This window comes from Archocentrus centrarchus, chromosome 2 (assembly GCF_007364275.1).
Source record: "Archocentrus centrarchus isolate MPI-CPG fArcCen1 chromosome 2, fArcCen1, whole genome shotgun sequence".
Lineage (NCBI taxonomy): Eukaryota > Metazoa > Chordata > Actinopteri > Cichliformes > Cichlidae > Archocentrus > Archocentrus centrarchus.
In genome coordinates, this window is record NC_044347.1 from 1,292,982 (window position 1) to 1,309,334 (window position 16,353).

At 42.3% G+C, this 16,353-nt stretch overlaps 1 protein-coding gene and 1 pseudogene across 2 annotated transcripts; one reads left to right on the top strand and one right to left on the bottom strand.

Moving 5' to 3' along the window:
- Positions 1–16,353, top strand: part of LOC115791158 (NACHT, LRR and PYD domains-containing protein 12-like) — a 1,329,445-nt pseudogene that overhangs the window by 888,641 nt on the left and 424,451 nt on the right.
- On the bottom strand, positions 1,650–10,564 carry LOC115791504 (zinc finger protein 135-like). 2 transcript variants are annotated; one of them, XM_030745593.1, is made up of 5 exons: positions 10,517–10,564; positions 9,188–9,784; positions 6,560–6,830; positions 2,370–2,462; positions 1,650–1,699 (listed from the first exon to the last, which is right to left on the bottom strand). In XM_030745593.1, exons 1-4 carry the CDS (start codon positions 10,532–10,534, stop codon positions 2,398–2,400), a joined length of 951 nt encoding a protein of 316 aa, XP_030601453.1. In that variant the 5' UTR covers positions 10,535–10,564; the 3' UTR covers positions 1,650–1,699; positions 2,370–2,397. The 2 variants fall into 2 exon arrangements, with proteins under 2 accessions (XP_030601453.1, XP_030601446.1); XM_030745586.1 differs by lacking the exons at positions 1,650–1,699; positions 2,370–2,462 and having other exon boundaries at positions 6,186–6,830.

Consider the following 16,353-nt stretch of genomic DNA (forward strand, 5'->3'; position numbering starts at 1 on the left):
TGTGATGTTTTGTGTACAGTGCAGGTTTTGCCACTTTGGAAAAATAATTGCCAGACAGGATAACACATCTTTTTTTGAAAGAGTTGACCAATTTTCCTGAAGCCTTTGTTACGGTCTGTGTTTAAGGAAAATGCAGATTCCACATAAGTGTGCTCATCAGTTTAATGGACATCGTGGAAATCCTTGTGTTCATACTCTGGCACAAACGCATAAACTCGTGAGACAACAGCTTTAACAACACTGTGATAGTCTGAGCTCTTCTCTAAGCTCAGTGATGAAGGAGCCTCCAGAGCTTTAACAACTAGAACTCAGTGTAACAGTGAGGTGCAGCACTGCAAAGTGATCGCTACACGTTCAAAGTACATGAAGTACTTTAACATCTTTCTCCCTGAAAGGCCCAGATTAATGTTTTTATGAACATCAAATTTAGCACTACTAGAACTACTAATGTTTTTCCAATGGTAGAAGTTTATGTTTCACCTTTAAGCTCCATCTCCTTCATTTCTCTTCCATCTGTGAGCCTTAGTTTTTCACTCTCTGCTCATGCTGCAGTCACTTCTTTTGCTTAAGCTCTACTTCTACTTTCTGCAGCTGTAGCTTCAGTTCCAGCTCTTTGGATCCTCCAGCTCTGTCCTTTCAATTGGCTGCAGCTCTCTCTCCTCCTTCAGTGGCTGAGTCACCTGATCCACAGAGCCAATCAAAGTCTTCAGCCAGTATCTCCTGTTCAACCAGAGTATCCATGATTTAAACTCAGTTCTTCTTTCCTCCAATGAGCCTGAACACCAGCACCATACTGGTGTCAGCATCTGTCACAGACCTGTCCAAATCAGACACCATGATGACAACTCAAAGAAAGACTCACCTTATTCAGTCACAGTCGCACACAGACACACTAGCCTACCAAACAAGGCAATGCAGCGTGCTAACAAGAGATGCTACAAGAAGATGAGAACCTGCAGGAAACTGAATACTGTGAAGCTGCAGCTGTAGCAGGAGTAGGCCTCAACACAACTACAGCTAACAACACCAACCAGGACTCACAACTGCACACAAACCAGAACACAATCAGTACAACTGAAAACTTCAAGAACCACAGTTTCAATGGGATTGAAGGAACAACGTGTTTGCACTGCAGTTTCTATCCAACAACATCAAGCAGTTAAATCAAAGAGTTCATGTTACTGACAGCTCACCTCTCTGCAGCAGATCCACGTTCCTCTTTAAAATCAATGACATCATGTTTAGACCAGTCACTCTTTAAGGACACACAGCTGGGTTCAGGCTCAGGTTTGAGTCTCTGATGGATCCTGAAAACAAACTCACATTTTCAATGTGCCTCATGGGATATAAATAACATTTTACACATTTTAAGACATGAACTTACTTTTTGTCAGATGACTTTTTGCCCCCTAAATTCCTAAAGAAATTCTTCACCTCTTTGCTCCTTGAAGACACAGAACTGGATCCATGTTTAGGTGGGTTCCTGTGAATAATGATGCAGCAGTGATGTGAGTGCTGAGCTGTGACATGGAGAAGAGTCATGGACAGTTAGAGATGGTCATCTCACCTCTGAGCTTTGGTCTGGCTCTCATGTTCCCCACACAGAGTGGTTTTAGAGGGAGGGACTCCCTCCTCTCTGTCCTCACACTGATCCATGCTGCTGAATTCACACCAGCTCACACACACTTTCTACCTTCACCTGCAGAGGAAACACACATCATTCACGCTCACATCAACTGACAGCTGCAGAGCTCATGTCTGATGTGTTGGACTAACATCCACTCCATGTGAGACACAGCTTTCATCAGTTCACTACAAAAAGTGTCCCAGAGAGCCGATTTCAGCCTCAAAATGCCTCCATTCCTGGAGTCCTACAGACCAACAGGTCCAACATGACTGTAGAAATGGCAGAGAGCAGCTTTATTTCAGGACCAATGCCCACACACACACACCCACACACACACACACACACACACACACACACACACAGAGCCTGGTCAGTACTCCGTGTGTGTCTCATTTAGTGAGTTACAAATACACAACAGTGGCTGTCCAGAGTGCAGTGTTCCTGTTGTTTACAGTCACTGCATCCATCCTGGATTGTTAGCTCGGAGTTGGTGGGGCTGCTTCAACACCCTGAACTGCGAGTTGAGCATTCCAGTTTAAAATTCTGACTTCCAGGAATGTTCGATATTCCGAGTAACTACTGGAACTAAGCTGCACACAACTGATGTTAACCAGGAAAACATTATAGTCTGACTTTAATGGAGAAATGACAGTTTTCTTCCAGGAAATAAAAAACAGAGTTTGTTGTTGAAGAAATCAAACATGAGCTGAACAAAGAGGAAAATTCCTAAAGCCAAACTTACAGTTTCTGCAAACAGAAGACGCTCCACTTCACACCTGCACAATAAACACTGACACACAGGTGAGCTGCTTCCTGGAAGGAGGCGGGACTCCACCTGAAGCAAGACAGGGGGGGGTGGGGGGTCAGCTCTGTGTCTGAGTGTGTGTGAGATCAGAGTTAGTTAATGGTCAGCAGCTGAACACAGAGTCACTGTTAAATGTAGTCTGAGCTTGGCTGTGGAAGAGTGTGAGTCTTTGTGTGAAGGAGAGGGAGGTCACAGGTCACAGCTGACTTTGTAAATCATTATTTATTTCAGATGAAGTTTCAGTGCAGACTTTGACCTCTGATTAAAACTTCCTCCAGCAGGAAGTCATTCTGACTCTTTTCAACAGCACAAACAAAACAGTAAAAAAAAAAAAAAAAAAGCTAAAAATAGAGAGGTCGCAGGTTCAAATCCAGCTTTCAGCTTCTTGTTTGCAGAAAGGCCCTTTTTAATAGTTGCTGTCACTCACACAGTCACACCTCCACAATGATGTGGTGGATGCTGGTGGTGCAGAGCAGCTGAATACCTCAGTAGGCTCAGTGCAAAAGGTTGCAGGTTCACTTCCAGCTTCATCAACCTGCTCTTTGTGTGTGCGCCTCCTCTGTAATGACATGTTGGCAGTGTCGCACAGACTTATGTCTTTGTAATTCACACACTGTTTCCTGGTTTGTGAGCACAGTTTTTAGCACTGCTGTTATAACCCACAGCTAAAAGTGTGAGGGTGTGTGGGGCGTAACACAAAAAGTTCCAACAAACAAAATGACTGAACAAGAGACAAACTGCTGATTTACAGGCACACAATTTACAACATGGAGGCACGTAAGGATGCACACACACACACAAACAGAGAGCAGATATAATGTTAGCACTAAGAGCAGAGCTGAAAGCATCCGTCCAATCACTGATCAGCATCACCACCTGAAGGAGGCCACACAAAGAGCAGAGCTCATCAGCTGGAGATGATTTGTGTGGTGTTCTAACAAAGGGTTTCTTTAAGTTTAGCTCACTCACACTGAAATTTAAGTAACAAAGCAAAAACTTCATATTTGAAGTCAGATGTACTATTAGTGAAGACTGCTCAGAGTTCCTGAGCTGCATTTATTGAACATGAGTCTTATTTACTATAAAGCTATGAAGGAGTCCTGAACTAGTCTAGTTCACCAAGATGGCACTAGTGTCTGTGGCCTGCCTTCTGTCTCTACGAACTGTGGTTGTTTTCCTGCTGTTCTGGTTGCTTGTTACACTGAACGTCAACTCTCTACTGGTTTATGATCGCCAAACACTCCTAAATATACGTCAATCACGCGTATGTTGGGAAGGTTTCAGTCAAGACGGGCAGAGGACCTTCTACCTTACACCTCCTTTGGGTATACCGGCTTACCTCCGCCGTTTTCCAGCTCTATCTGCACGCAGAAGGTGCAGACATTGTGGGAAACGCAGCGGCAGGTTGATAAAACTTAAAACCAGTTTGGCGTGCTCTCCTATCACCTTCTATGGATATACTGGGTCAGCGTCTCTTCGTTTAATTTTGTGGTGCTTCTTGGATCCGATTACCTCCTCTCTAGTTCCTGTGGTCGGCTCGGCTAAGGTGCAACCAACAGGTCTCTCCTTTCCCTCCGTCTGCAGCCGTGGGGTGAACCTACGCAATCTGCAGCCTCTCGCTCGGGCCCAACAGTTGGCTAATGCTGCGGCTCCTGTCAGGATGGCGCTGGTAAATGCTAGATCGCTAGCCAACAAAACATTTATCCTGAAGGATTTCTTTACGTCCTGCAGACTGGACTTTCTCTGTGTTACTGAGACATGGATGACTGTTGGTGAGTCTAGTGTTGTCTGTGAACTTTTGCCACCCGACTGCACTTATTTTAATTCTCCGAGGACGTCAGGACGCGGCGGAGGCACAGCAGCTGTTTACAAAGAACGATATAAGTGTAAACAGGCCAAACTGACAACATCTTATTCCAGCTTTGAAATCAACTTATTTGAGCTTTGCTCTGCCTCCCCAGTGTTGTGCGCTGTTGTATACAGACCACCCAAGTGTAACAAAGATTTCACTGGTGACTTTGCTGACTTCTTGGCAGGAATAATACCAAACTATGATCAGATTTTAATAGTTGGTGATTTTAATATCCATGTATGCTGTCCCTTGAAGCCGTTGGCCAATGATTTCTTACGTCTTATTGACTCTTTTAATTTTGTAGTCTGTGTCTAGTCCAACACAAGAATGTGGGCACACTCTCGACCTTGTTTTAACATATGATTCTACTGTTTCTAACGTGGAGGTTTGTGATGCTATTTTTTCTGACCATATACCCGTTGTTTTTGACATGCCTTTCTTCTGTCATATGGTGAAATCTCGCACTGCTACACAGCGTTGTCATGTTATTAAGTCCTCCACTGCCGCTCAGTTCTCTGCAGCCTTTACAATGTGATCAGCCCTTCTGACTCTCTCGGCTTTAATTCAGATGTCTCAATTCAACTCGACCTGCCAGAGCGCCAGACCTCTCCACGGTGTTTTGACGTTATACCGCTATGTGACATGTAACATATTTTACTTGGGAAAAAAAAAGAATTTGCTATAAAACATTTCAAGCAAATTCCTTTTTTTGTACAGCTTGTTTGTTTAAGAAAAAAATCTAGAAAATTAGTGAATGAAGGGATATTTTTATATTGAACTTTCTACCTGGAAAAAAGGTTGCATTTGTTGTTGACTAATGATTTTGTACACTTCACTTACGCAAGAAAAAAAAATCTAGACATCAATGTATGGGAAAAATTGTTTTGTTAATGTTCTACTGTTTTGGAACAATAACTTTTATTTTGATAAAGTATTTTCTATTTATCTATAAACTTTGCCCAATTCTATCCTGGGTTTTACCTAATTAATGATCCAGAGAAAAAAAAATCACAAACCAATTAAACTTCTTTAAAATTCTTCATAATTATTAAAAAGTATCGGTATCAGTATTGGCGATACTGGCTCTGTATTTACTTGGCATCGGATCGATAGCAAATCTTGCGGTGTGGTACACCACTACATTGAGAAGCACATACACGAGGAGTGCCTGACAGTGCTAAGACCCTCCTCCTGGCTCTGATTGGTTGTTTTTGACTGAGAGCAGTTCAGGGAGGAGGTGGAGGAGCTTGTTTTTTTTTTTTTGGTACTAAATGCTGCTGCTCGACTAGTTGGTGTCAAAAAATGTGAACACATTACACCAATTTTAGCCTCACTTCACTGGCTCCCAGTTTGTTTTAGGATTGATTTTAAAATTCTTTTATTTGTTTTTAAATGTCTTCATGGCCTTGCTCCACCATATTTATCACAATCGGAATGATGCTCTGAATGCACTGGTGTACCAAACATATTTGCTTTTACAAGAGCAGCCCTGTACGTTTTCATTAGATGTCAGTTAGTTAGTTGTCTGATTTTTTTTTTCCCCCCTCTGGCTTCAGCACTAGTATTATTTCACCACAATTTGCGATCTACCACCAGGCACGGCCAGGTGGTAGATTGCATGTGTAATCTCATGACGGTCCTATTCATGCTTGATTTTGCAGGGCAAAATAGTGACCAGCGTCAAACTGAGGGGGAAGAAGAGGAGGGGAAAAAAAAAAGGGACAATTTCTGACTTTCTATTAAACATAAAATCCCAGGAGCTTGTCTTATTTCTTGTCGTCGTAGATTCACAAGGATAACACACGGACGTGTTGCTTAAAGAATGTTTATTAACAATAGAGCTCGTGCCCGTGCATCTTATTTTAGAGCAGCGTAACACAGACTAGAGCCATCCACACTCACACTGTCACTGAATTAGCACAGCATTTAGCATTAGCTTGCTAAAGCCATCACAAGACATGTGGGTTGGACAGAAATTTTTTTTGAGACATGATGTCTGTAGTTATCGATGGCTGCTGGTTATTTAAAACAGAGCACTGCACTGACTCAACCAAGTACTCATTATAGATAAAGTTTTGCGGCAGTATCAGTTGGATATAACAGACATTTCTATAACTGTATAATACAAGGATGACCACAAAATACTACTGTTTCCTTTCCATGTGTGTACTTTCATGAAGGTTACGACTACCTGAACACGAGAAGCTTTTGTCACAGTGTCTGCACTTGTATGGTTTCTCTCCTGTGTGAACTCGTTTATGCACTTGAAGCTGACCTGCAGTGGTGAAGGATGACCCACACTGGTCACAGAGGTGCTTTTTAACCCCACTGTGGAAGAGTTCATGCTGTTTTAATTCACTTGCTGTGGGGAAGCTTCTCCCACATTCTTTGCATTGGTTCAGTTTGTGTCCAGTGTGTCTACGTTGATGTCTTTGTAGGCTCTGCTGATGATTGAAGGTTTTCCCACAAAGGTCACAGCGAAATGCTTTCCCACCACCACAGCGATGACAGGGTTGAGAACTGGATCCATCTGTGTCGCTCTGCTTCTACACAAAGACACAAAGACAGAGTAAGTCAGAGAATCCTTCAACATTTTTATCCTGTACGTCACCTGGAATAAAGAGCATCTCTGCCAACGTCCAGTTACATTTTACTGCTTGTAGGGCCGAGCAATTAATTGAAATTTGAATTCAATTTGGGCTTCAAACAGTCACAAAAAGTGACAAAAAGGATTATTATTAAAATTATTTTGGCACATTACACTCCGTATACTCTTAGCTTTGATTTATTCTGAAGCCTTGAGTATTTGCAGCCCTTCAACGTAACCTACCTAAGTGACCAGCACTTACGCCTGTGCAGCTTGATTACGGAGTAGTTACCATCAATTATTGAGTGGGTTTTTCTATGCTGTAACCTGAACTGCACCTCCCAAGAGTATCAAATAACATCCTTTATGTCCCTAAAAATTATGGGGTATGATTAGCAAGGGATGGCAGGGAGGTGTCCCAACCAATATACGATCATGGGTGTAATTAGCATTGCACCGGACCCTGATTGCCCCAACCCCGAAAACCAATTGGACTCATGTCCCTACCAATGTTAATACCAAACCTTTGAATACAGGGTCTGTCAGAATGTTGTGGCACTAAAATGTGAGCAAATTTATTTGGTCTAAATAACTTGGTTCAATTTTTTCCCCGTATAATTAGTCGTGATAACTGGCATTACCTTTCTATTTATTAATTTGCTTAGTTTATAATGTATTTATTTATATGGCTATTTATATTTGTTTTTATTTATATATTATGTACTTTATTTTAAAATGTATTATTTATCTTCAAGACATTGTAGAAATGCACCAGATTTCAAAGTATTAACTTTTCTTTAAAGGACACATATCATGCTTTTAAATCTGTCCTTTTCATATGTAAATCATTCGTTGTGGTCTATATAAAGTAGAACTGCAATGCTCCATTCTGAATTCCTCGATATTGCAGCTCCACAGACCCCTGTTTTACACCTTTTCTGAGGCGCGTCTTAGAGCAGCGGTCTCTTTAAATGTGAATGAGACATTTCACGCCCCACACTCCCTCTAGGTTGCAGAACGTTCCACTTTACCCCGTTCGGCCATTTTTGTAGTTTGATAGCAGCGATACAATTATCTGCCAGCAGAGAAACAGGCACTTCAAAGAGGCTCTGATGCCAGGGGGCGATGTAAGGAATCGTGTGGGTTAATACACCCAACAACTGAACATTTTGACTTATCTACTTGCAACTACAGCATAACTGAACTTGGAATACAAAATCACAGCGAGAAAAAAATGGAAGATTCACAAAATCAGTAAGCCCGAAGTCCATGACCTTGCTTATAAGTTCCATAGTAAATACTGTGACGCAACATAAGAAAACTTAACTGGGAATGGAGAAATCTAAGCAAACTGAAAAATATGACCGAAAAAGAATATAAAGATATCTACACTCAAAGTACACAAAAAAAAATATATTTAAGGTCTAAAAAAGTGAATTTTGCATGTCTTCATTAAGTGCAATAGATGCAGTGTTTAACAAGGCAATGAGTAATTCTGTTAAATAATTGTGATTTTATTATTGACCAAAATAATTGTGATTATGATTTTTTTCAATAATCGAGCAGCCCTAATTCCATGTTATTCAATGCTTAAACTGGACCACTGGTAATTTTGTTTATGAAGTATTTTCATCGACCCCTTTTTTCATGGTGAAAACGAAACAATAATAAAAACTACAGAAAACAATCAAAACTAAGATGAAATTAATTGACGCTTTTGCTAACAAATGAAAACAAGACAAAAATGTTTGGTGGGGACCACTTCCAATCAGAACTGAGTTAATTTTGTGAAAGACAGGGACAAGTCAGGAAAGCCTCTAATCAAACGCGCACTTGATTTAAACCCAGAAAGGCCATGGTCACTAGCAAGTGAACTACTGTTATTCATGATGGAGCTAAGTTATGTAGACAATGTCAGCAGGGAGAAAGAAGAGCTGAGCTGATCTCACTCTCTCTGTTAGACAGATAGATAAATCTGTCTCCATCTATATAGTCATGGCCGAAAATGTTGGCACCCCTGAAAAATTTACAGAAAATGAAGTATTTCTCCCAGAAAATTATTGTAATCACACATTTTGTTATGCACATATTCATTTCTTTTGTGTGTAACGGAAAATTAGAATACATTATAATTAGAATACATGTATATTTATTAAAATACAATATAGTTTTTTATGATCATGGAAACAAAAATTATAAATTAAAATGTGCTGCCTTTACATGCAGTAGAATTACTAACATGCTAACACAACTTAATGCACAGAGTTGTTCCAAACAGTCAGGCTAAAATTACAAGATTAAAATAAAAATATATACCTCACAGTAACTGCACTTGTAGAGTCTCTTTCTGCTGTGGATCTGTTGGTGAGCTTTCAGGGAATGTGGAGCTTTAAAAGTCTTATCACAGAGGTCACATTGATAAGGTCTCTCCTGAGTGTGGGTAAACATGTGCTGTTGTAAATCTGCATCTGTTGTAAACAGTTTTTCGCACTGATCACAGCAGTACACATCCTGTCCAGTGTGAATGCGTTGGTGTCTATTCCGGTATGCTAGCTGGCTAAAAAATTTTCCACAAAAGTCACAGCTGTATGCCTTAATTCCAGAATGGGTGGCTTGATGCCTCTGTAAGCTGCTACTTTGAGTAAAAGCTCTGCCACACTGATCACAGCTGTACGGTTTCTCTCCACTGTGGATGAGTTGGTGACTTGTTAGGTTACTCTTCTGAGTAAAAGAATTTCCACAAAACTCACAGGTGAACGGTCTCTCTCCAGTGTGGATGACTTGATGATTTTTTAATGAAATCTTCCTAGTAAAATGCTTCCCACACTGACCACAGGTGTATTTTTTGTCTCCCTTCATTCTGTGAGGTTTGTCAGCCTCCTGAGAGCACTGACTTCTTGGTCTATGTTGCTCCTGCAGGGACAGAGATACAAACAGAGGCAGTGAGTGAAATGTAGACATGGAACAACCTCAAACTTCAAAATCCATTAATATTAGAGGTTTTTTGTTAGCCTCCAAACACCTTGTACAACTACTACCACCACCTATTGGTGACAATGGCACATTATATCCAACCACGTTGGGGGCGGCGCGCATAGATTTATATAAAATCATTTCATTCCTTCTGCAGCTTCTGCTCAGAGTGACCCTGAAGCTTGAAGCAGATCTTCAGAGCAGAACAAGGACTACTCCCACCAGCTGCAGTCCAACACAACGGAGTTGGAGTGTGTTGAACCACGGATGAGAGACTCTGGGGATCACCACAACAGCAACATGAACAGCTACTGGGACAGCATTTCCAAACCAGTAAGAACTGGAATCAAACTGGTTGGAAAACAATGATCTCTAATGAGGAGAGAGTGGAAAAGTGCTATGAAAATATGAAATGTGTAATTATAACAGTAATGAAAATGACATCATAGATCAAATACTGTTCAATGAAAATGATGTATTGTGTGATAAACTGTGGGTTTGATCTGAATCTTGATTATTAATGTCTTTGTTTCAGTGTCCTGTTAAAATGTGACCTTTGTATTTGGTCTTGTTGTAACTTCAGTGCTAACTGAGACCATAATAAACCAAACCAACAGCAGCTGATGAAGTCACACAGTTTCAATAATAGTGTAACACTGAGATTTTTCTCACCTGTTGTGTTGAACTCATTGTTTCCTCTGTAGAGGCTGAAAATGTTCCTCTGCTGCTCCGTCAGACTCTCCTCCTCCTGATGATCAGCTGCAGGAGAACAGATCTTTATTAGAAGCTACCACACTGCACTGTTTGGGGGAATGAGCCCTTTAAGGCTGCATTTGGATTTATACACTTCTGTGGGATACGGCCGGTTCCAGCCTGCTATGTTAGGGTGGGCATCTAGAAACAGGAGGTGGAAACTTGTTGGAAACAAAGACAGAAGGTCTGAAGAGCCGACTAGTAACCCACAGGTTTGTGGGTAGTAGCAGAGCTGCACACCCTGATTAGAGACAGTTTGCTCAGAGTTTGTGATTTCCTGAACGTATCAGGTGAGCAGAAAATAAAGTTAGAAGTTGGAGGCATGTCAGAATTGTTGGTACTGAGAGACAAAATGGCAGATTTAGTTCAGCTAAGGGAGCAGCAGCAACTGTGGAAGCTGTGGAAGGAGATTCAGAGGGAAGCAGCAAAACAACATGAAGGTCATGAAAGAGAACAATTTACCCCTGCTGATGCTACTGCTTATGAGCCCCAGCACCATCTCCAGTCTTATGCTAGTCAGCACACAGCCCTCACTGCCCCGCCACAGCAGCTGAGCTGGTGCAAAGATTTCAAACTCTCAGGTCAGGTATTGACTATATATTTTCTGTATATAGTGCTTATGTATATGTGTATAGTGTTTTTTCTATTTTATTTTATTCTATTCTATTTTTAGTTTTCTGTACTGAGCTGCTGTGATGCGCAAATTTCCCCGTCGTGGGATCATTAAAGTTTTATCTTATCTTAAATTTGGTGAACAAGGCCAGAAAGATAAATTGACATTTTCCAGCCTTGCTCATCAAATCGAGAACGGACTAAAACGAGGTTATCCTGAAATAGAAATAGTAGAGGCTGTAATTCGAGCGATTTCTCCAGGCTCACATCTACGCAGCTATTTAGAAGGGAAATCCCACCTCACTCTTCCCACACTTCAGCACATTCAGCACTTTCAAGAAACGAGTGCCACAGAGCTTTACAAGCAGCTAGCCTCTGGAGCTCAGAACAGCAAAGAAACCCTCAGAGTTTTCTCGTATGAGTTTTAGATTTCAGGCAGAAAGGACTGTTCGCTTCCCAAGAGTCAGAATCAGGACTTAAGTAAGTTTGCACACATTACCTACTTTAAATACTGGCACCGGCACACCGTAGGTGGAAAAGAGGCCTGCTTTCCAAAACTCTTCAAGGACTTTCAAGGTGGAAAAGTTTTACAAACCCACACATCTGTCATCCAGATATTCCAGCTGCAGTTTGATCTCCTCCCTACACCTGCTACTATGGCCTCTTTTCCACCGATGGGGTTCCAGTGCCAGTTGAGCGGTTTTCCATATTGAACGCACTCGGTGCTCAGCCGATTTGAAAAGACTGACATTGATCAAAAGACAGCAGTTTGCAGACAGCTCGACAGCTGACCTGTTCCTTCATCAGTATGAGGAACATGAAAAGTTTCAGGAACCTGCTGTCCAAGACAACCTAAATCAGCTGAGGTGTCTGGCAAACTTTAGCCCAGCCAGGACTAGCAGGATGAAGATGATGGATGGATGATAATGTCCTTTAAGTTAAAGTAGGTTTGTTACAATCACTGCATCATAACCTAGCAACGTTCTCGGAGATCACCTGTTGGAGCCTCAGATAATACGATGAAGCAGTCTGTAAAAAAGGTGGATCTTTATTTATTTACCTACAACAGCTACAGTCTTTGAACCAAGGTAAACAAAGATACACACACACACACACACACACACACACACACACACACACACACACACACACACACTAAATTATATTCTGTAATTCGTGACTGGGCTATAAACTGCAAACCACGTCATCTTTCGGTTTCAAGACACACTAAAGTTCCACACATACATTCATATCTTTGCATAAAATTGTAGCTGTTTGCACGTTGTGTCAGTTTAATCCTGAAATGAGCAGATGGTTATGGACGGTAGGCGCTTTAAGCTAAGCGCTGTAGCTTTAAGGAGCTGCGCGCTCCCGCGGACCGCGTTGCAGCCGTAGGATTTAGGACTTGCGCGTTCCAGCGGTCCGCAATGGATTTCTGGCAGCCGATCACCTTTTTTGCACAACACCGGCACCTCGACGGTGGACACGTAGTATGAGATCTGTCCATCTAAGCCAGCATTGCATCCGCACAGCCACCGCTACCGGCACGCTAATGTGACGCTGTTTGTTAGACTGAGTGATCCGCAAACCTGGTGGTACATACTGAGCATGTGAGAAATCCTGAGCCACATTTATTTCCACGCACGGATCTGAACACGCACGCAGGTAGTTCTGCTACAATAACAGCCCCACAGGCTGCTGAGAGACTTTGTGCTCCACCTTCTGCCAGCATGCTGAGCTAATGATTAGCTGCTGTTGGTCTCCAAACACTCTCTCACTCTCCTCTCCGCGTGTTCACCATAAAGTGAACAGACACCGAGGAGAGCAGCAGAAGAGCTCATTCAGGAGCTCAGCTGCAGATGAACTGAGCTCACATTAAAGTAGCTCCTGCTTACCTTTAGATGAGCCCGGACCGCAGACACAAACAAAGCTGCAGCGCCGCTTCTTCTTCTTCTACTTCCGGCTGGCAAACAATGAATGTGCGCATTACCGCCGCCAGCTGGTGAGGAGGAGCTGAAACACTGCTTCATGAATTGAGCTGTGAGTGAACTTTGACCTCTGCGAGGTTTCTTCCTCTTTGTGACAGCGTAACAAAAGCTGCTCTGTGCTTTCATGCTGTCCACAATGATCACATGTCCCTGCTGAGCTTCTCTGTTATCAACAGTGTTCTGGTTCATCTTCATCTGAGAGTCTCCTCTCTGCTCATTCCTCCTGTTTCCCTGTGGATCCTGGAAAACCAGCTTCCTCTGCTTTACTCCTCTCCTTTATTCATTTCCTCTCCTTTTCCCTCTCTTTTCTTCATCTCCTTTCTTCAGCAGGGACAGCCATGTTTGAGGAAACTCTCTCATTTCCACACTGACAGAACCGTGATGGTTTGATGTGATGGAGCTCTGATTGAATCAGTTGGATCCTTTTCCTCGGTGATCTTTAACTGTTAGATGCTCTCAGAGGCTGGTCGGTGAGCACAGCTGAACCCAGCATCCCTGTACAGTACACGGTCACGGCGGCTGGCCAGGTCGCCCTTTGCACACTGAGTTTCAGTTTCTTCCTCCTGGATGAAGGTTTGTGGACCCAGAGTGCAGAACAACGAGGTTTAAAGCAGCTTTGTTCCAGCAGCATTGATCACAGGATCCAATCAGAACAAATCTGCCTGCAGGCACAACTAAAAGAACCTGAAGCTGAGCCTGTGATGGGCTCAGCCCTGTCACCAATTGCAATGTAAACCAGAGTCAGAGCCCTCGAGCAACAAGCTGTGTCTGTGGATGCTGTGGAGTCAAAAATGGTTAAAAACTCGATCAGTTTGTGTGATTTTAACAAGTAAATGAGACTCATGTTCAATAAATGCAGCTAAGACATCACATGTTGCAGCAACTTTCACATTAGTGTCTGAAATAGGAACTCTGAGCAGTCTTTACCAAGTCAAGAGTACATCTGACTTCAAATAGGAAGTACTTCCTGCAGTTTTTGTTGTGTTACGTACATTTCAGTATGAGTGAGCTGCACTTTGTTAATACAGCACACATTTCTGACTCCACTTGGTTTGTTTCTTTGCTAAATCAGTTTCCAGCTTTTTCTTAGTCAGTGAAGCTAACTGGAGTTTAGAGTGATTAGATTAGAAACTACCTGAAAGGATAAAAACGATGGTGAAATTAACTGAAACTTTCATCAACCAATGAAAACAAGACGAAAATGCTTGGCGGGGACGACATCCAATCAGAACTGATTTAATTTTGTGATGGGCGGGACAAGTTAGGAAACTATCCAATCAAATGCACAGTTGCACAAATTTGCTCTAAACCCGGAAGACCAAACTAGCCTGTGATTGGTCGTTACCTCTGACAGAACTAAGTGATGTAAAGAATGTCAGCAGGGAGAAAGAGAAGGGCCGATGTATGGACACATTTGTCCTTGGATGTTGTGACAAACATTCAAGCTTTCATAATATTCCATAACTTTTAATAATTGTTTAATTTTGTGTAAGTGTGTATAATGACTAATTCAAGGGAACTGAAGAAAAAGCATTTACGTTTTACACCCTTTATATTTTAGTCGACTAAATCGACTGTAGATTTAGTCCACTGTATTCTTAGGATAATTTCATCGACTAAAACTAAAACTATTCAGATGACGATGCACGTGGTAGAGGGAGAGGCTCCTGCAAAGCTCACTTGAGCCTCTTTCCCACCAACAGGGTTCCGGAGCCGGAGCCGTGAATTGAACCGTTAGGCGGGTTTTCCACCGCCGAAGCACTCGGTGCTCGGCCGAAAAAGGGGTTCAATTCCGGCCCCGCAAACTAGCTGGTCTGGAACCAAGAACCCGTGCCGAAAGCGGCAGAAGGGCGTGACTCTGCCGTCTCAACATCCAGTTTTCTACCATATTACATGTGTATTACAGGAGAAAAGCAAAGCGATTTTCACGGCTGTGAATTAGGTTGGGCTCTAAGGCTGCACTTGCTGCTTTGTATCAGTTCATATCACAGATAAAAGGACACAAAGTGCGTACTTGTCGTCTTGCTCTAATCTCTGTCTGTGTTTCCCTCTGTGCTGCACACAGATGCTGCAGTAGTTTGGTTTGGACCCTAAAACGTATTTGCAGCACAGAAAGGGGAGCGTGTTCTCCCACGTTTGTGACCTTCGGCTTCGTGTCCAGACGAGGACCCGCCCACACTCATACGTAAAGGAGCAGTTCACAGAAACGCGGTGGGAACGCGGGCCCGTTCTTAAGCGTTTCGCCGGTTAATTGGGATCTTGGGAACTTGCTCCGGCTCCGGAACCTCTGCGGTGGGAAAGTAGCATTGGAGACCAGAAAAAGCACTTTGCATAGATGCTACATGCGGGAACAGTGAGGAAAATGAGTGACAGAAAACATAAAGCACACAAAGTGTGTGCAGTTTGTCACACAGTGTGTCTGCTAGCTAAAAGAAGAGCTGCTGTATTTCAGGGAGAGCAAAGAGAGAGAAGTTCACTCAGAGATGGAAAAGATGTAAGAAAGATGAAGGAGAGAGCAGCAGGTCATCTGATCACAGCCTGCACACCAACATCATTTACTGCAGCTACAATAGAAAGCTGTGATTCTTCTCCCCATGCAGAGCCACTACAGCTGATCTTAGGGTTCCTCCACCTTCTGAATCCAACTGTAACCCCTGAGTATCCTCATGTTGGTGTTTAGGTGGAGGCACAGTCACCCTCTACTATGGAGGACACAGAGAAAAGAGCTGTGGTTAAATTCACTTTCACAGTTTGTGTCCTACAGAACAGATTCAAGCTGAGTGTATCAAAATAAAACAGGAAGTGAGACGAGGGAACAAAGATGCAGGCCTGACACAGAACACTGGGAAAATAGAAATCAAAACACATCCGTGAACAGAAAGAAAAGAAACTCAAAAGAAAACATGATTCAAAAAACAAATCATAAAACAAAACACTGGGACAAAGGGCCCAGGACAGTTTGTGTTCTCATGTAATATTATTTAATATTGTTAAATTAAAATATAATGAGGTTTGGTTAGCTTTACACAAAAATAGCAGGTAGAAATGTCCTCCAAAGAGCTACTTTTACTTTCTTACTTTGAGTACATTTCATGTAATACACATGTAATATGGTAGAAAACTTGATGTTGAGATGGCAGAGTCACGCCCTTCTGC

Bases quoted from the DNA above. Each gene is read 5' to 3' on its own strand.
- LOC115791504 (XM_030745586.1), bottom strand. The intron at 6,831-9,187 runs GTATATATTTTT...GTCTTTGTGTAG, and splicing joins ACAAGTGCAGTTACTGTGAG to AAGCAGAGCGACACAGATGG.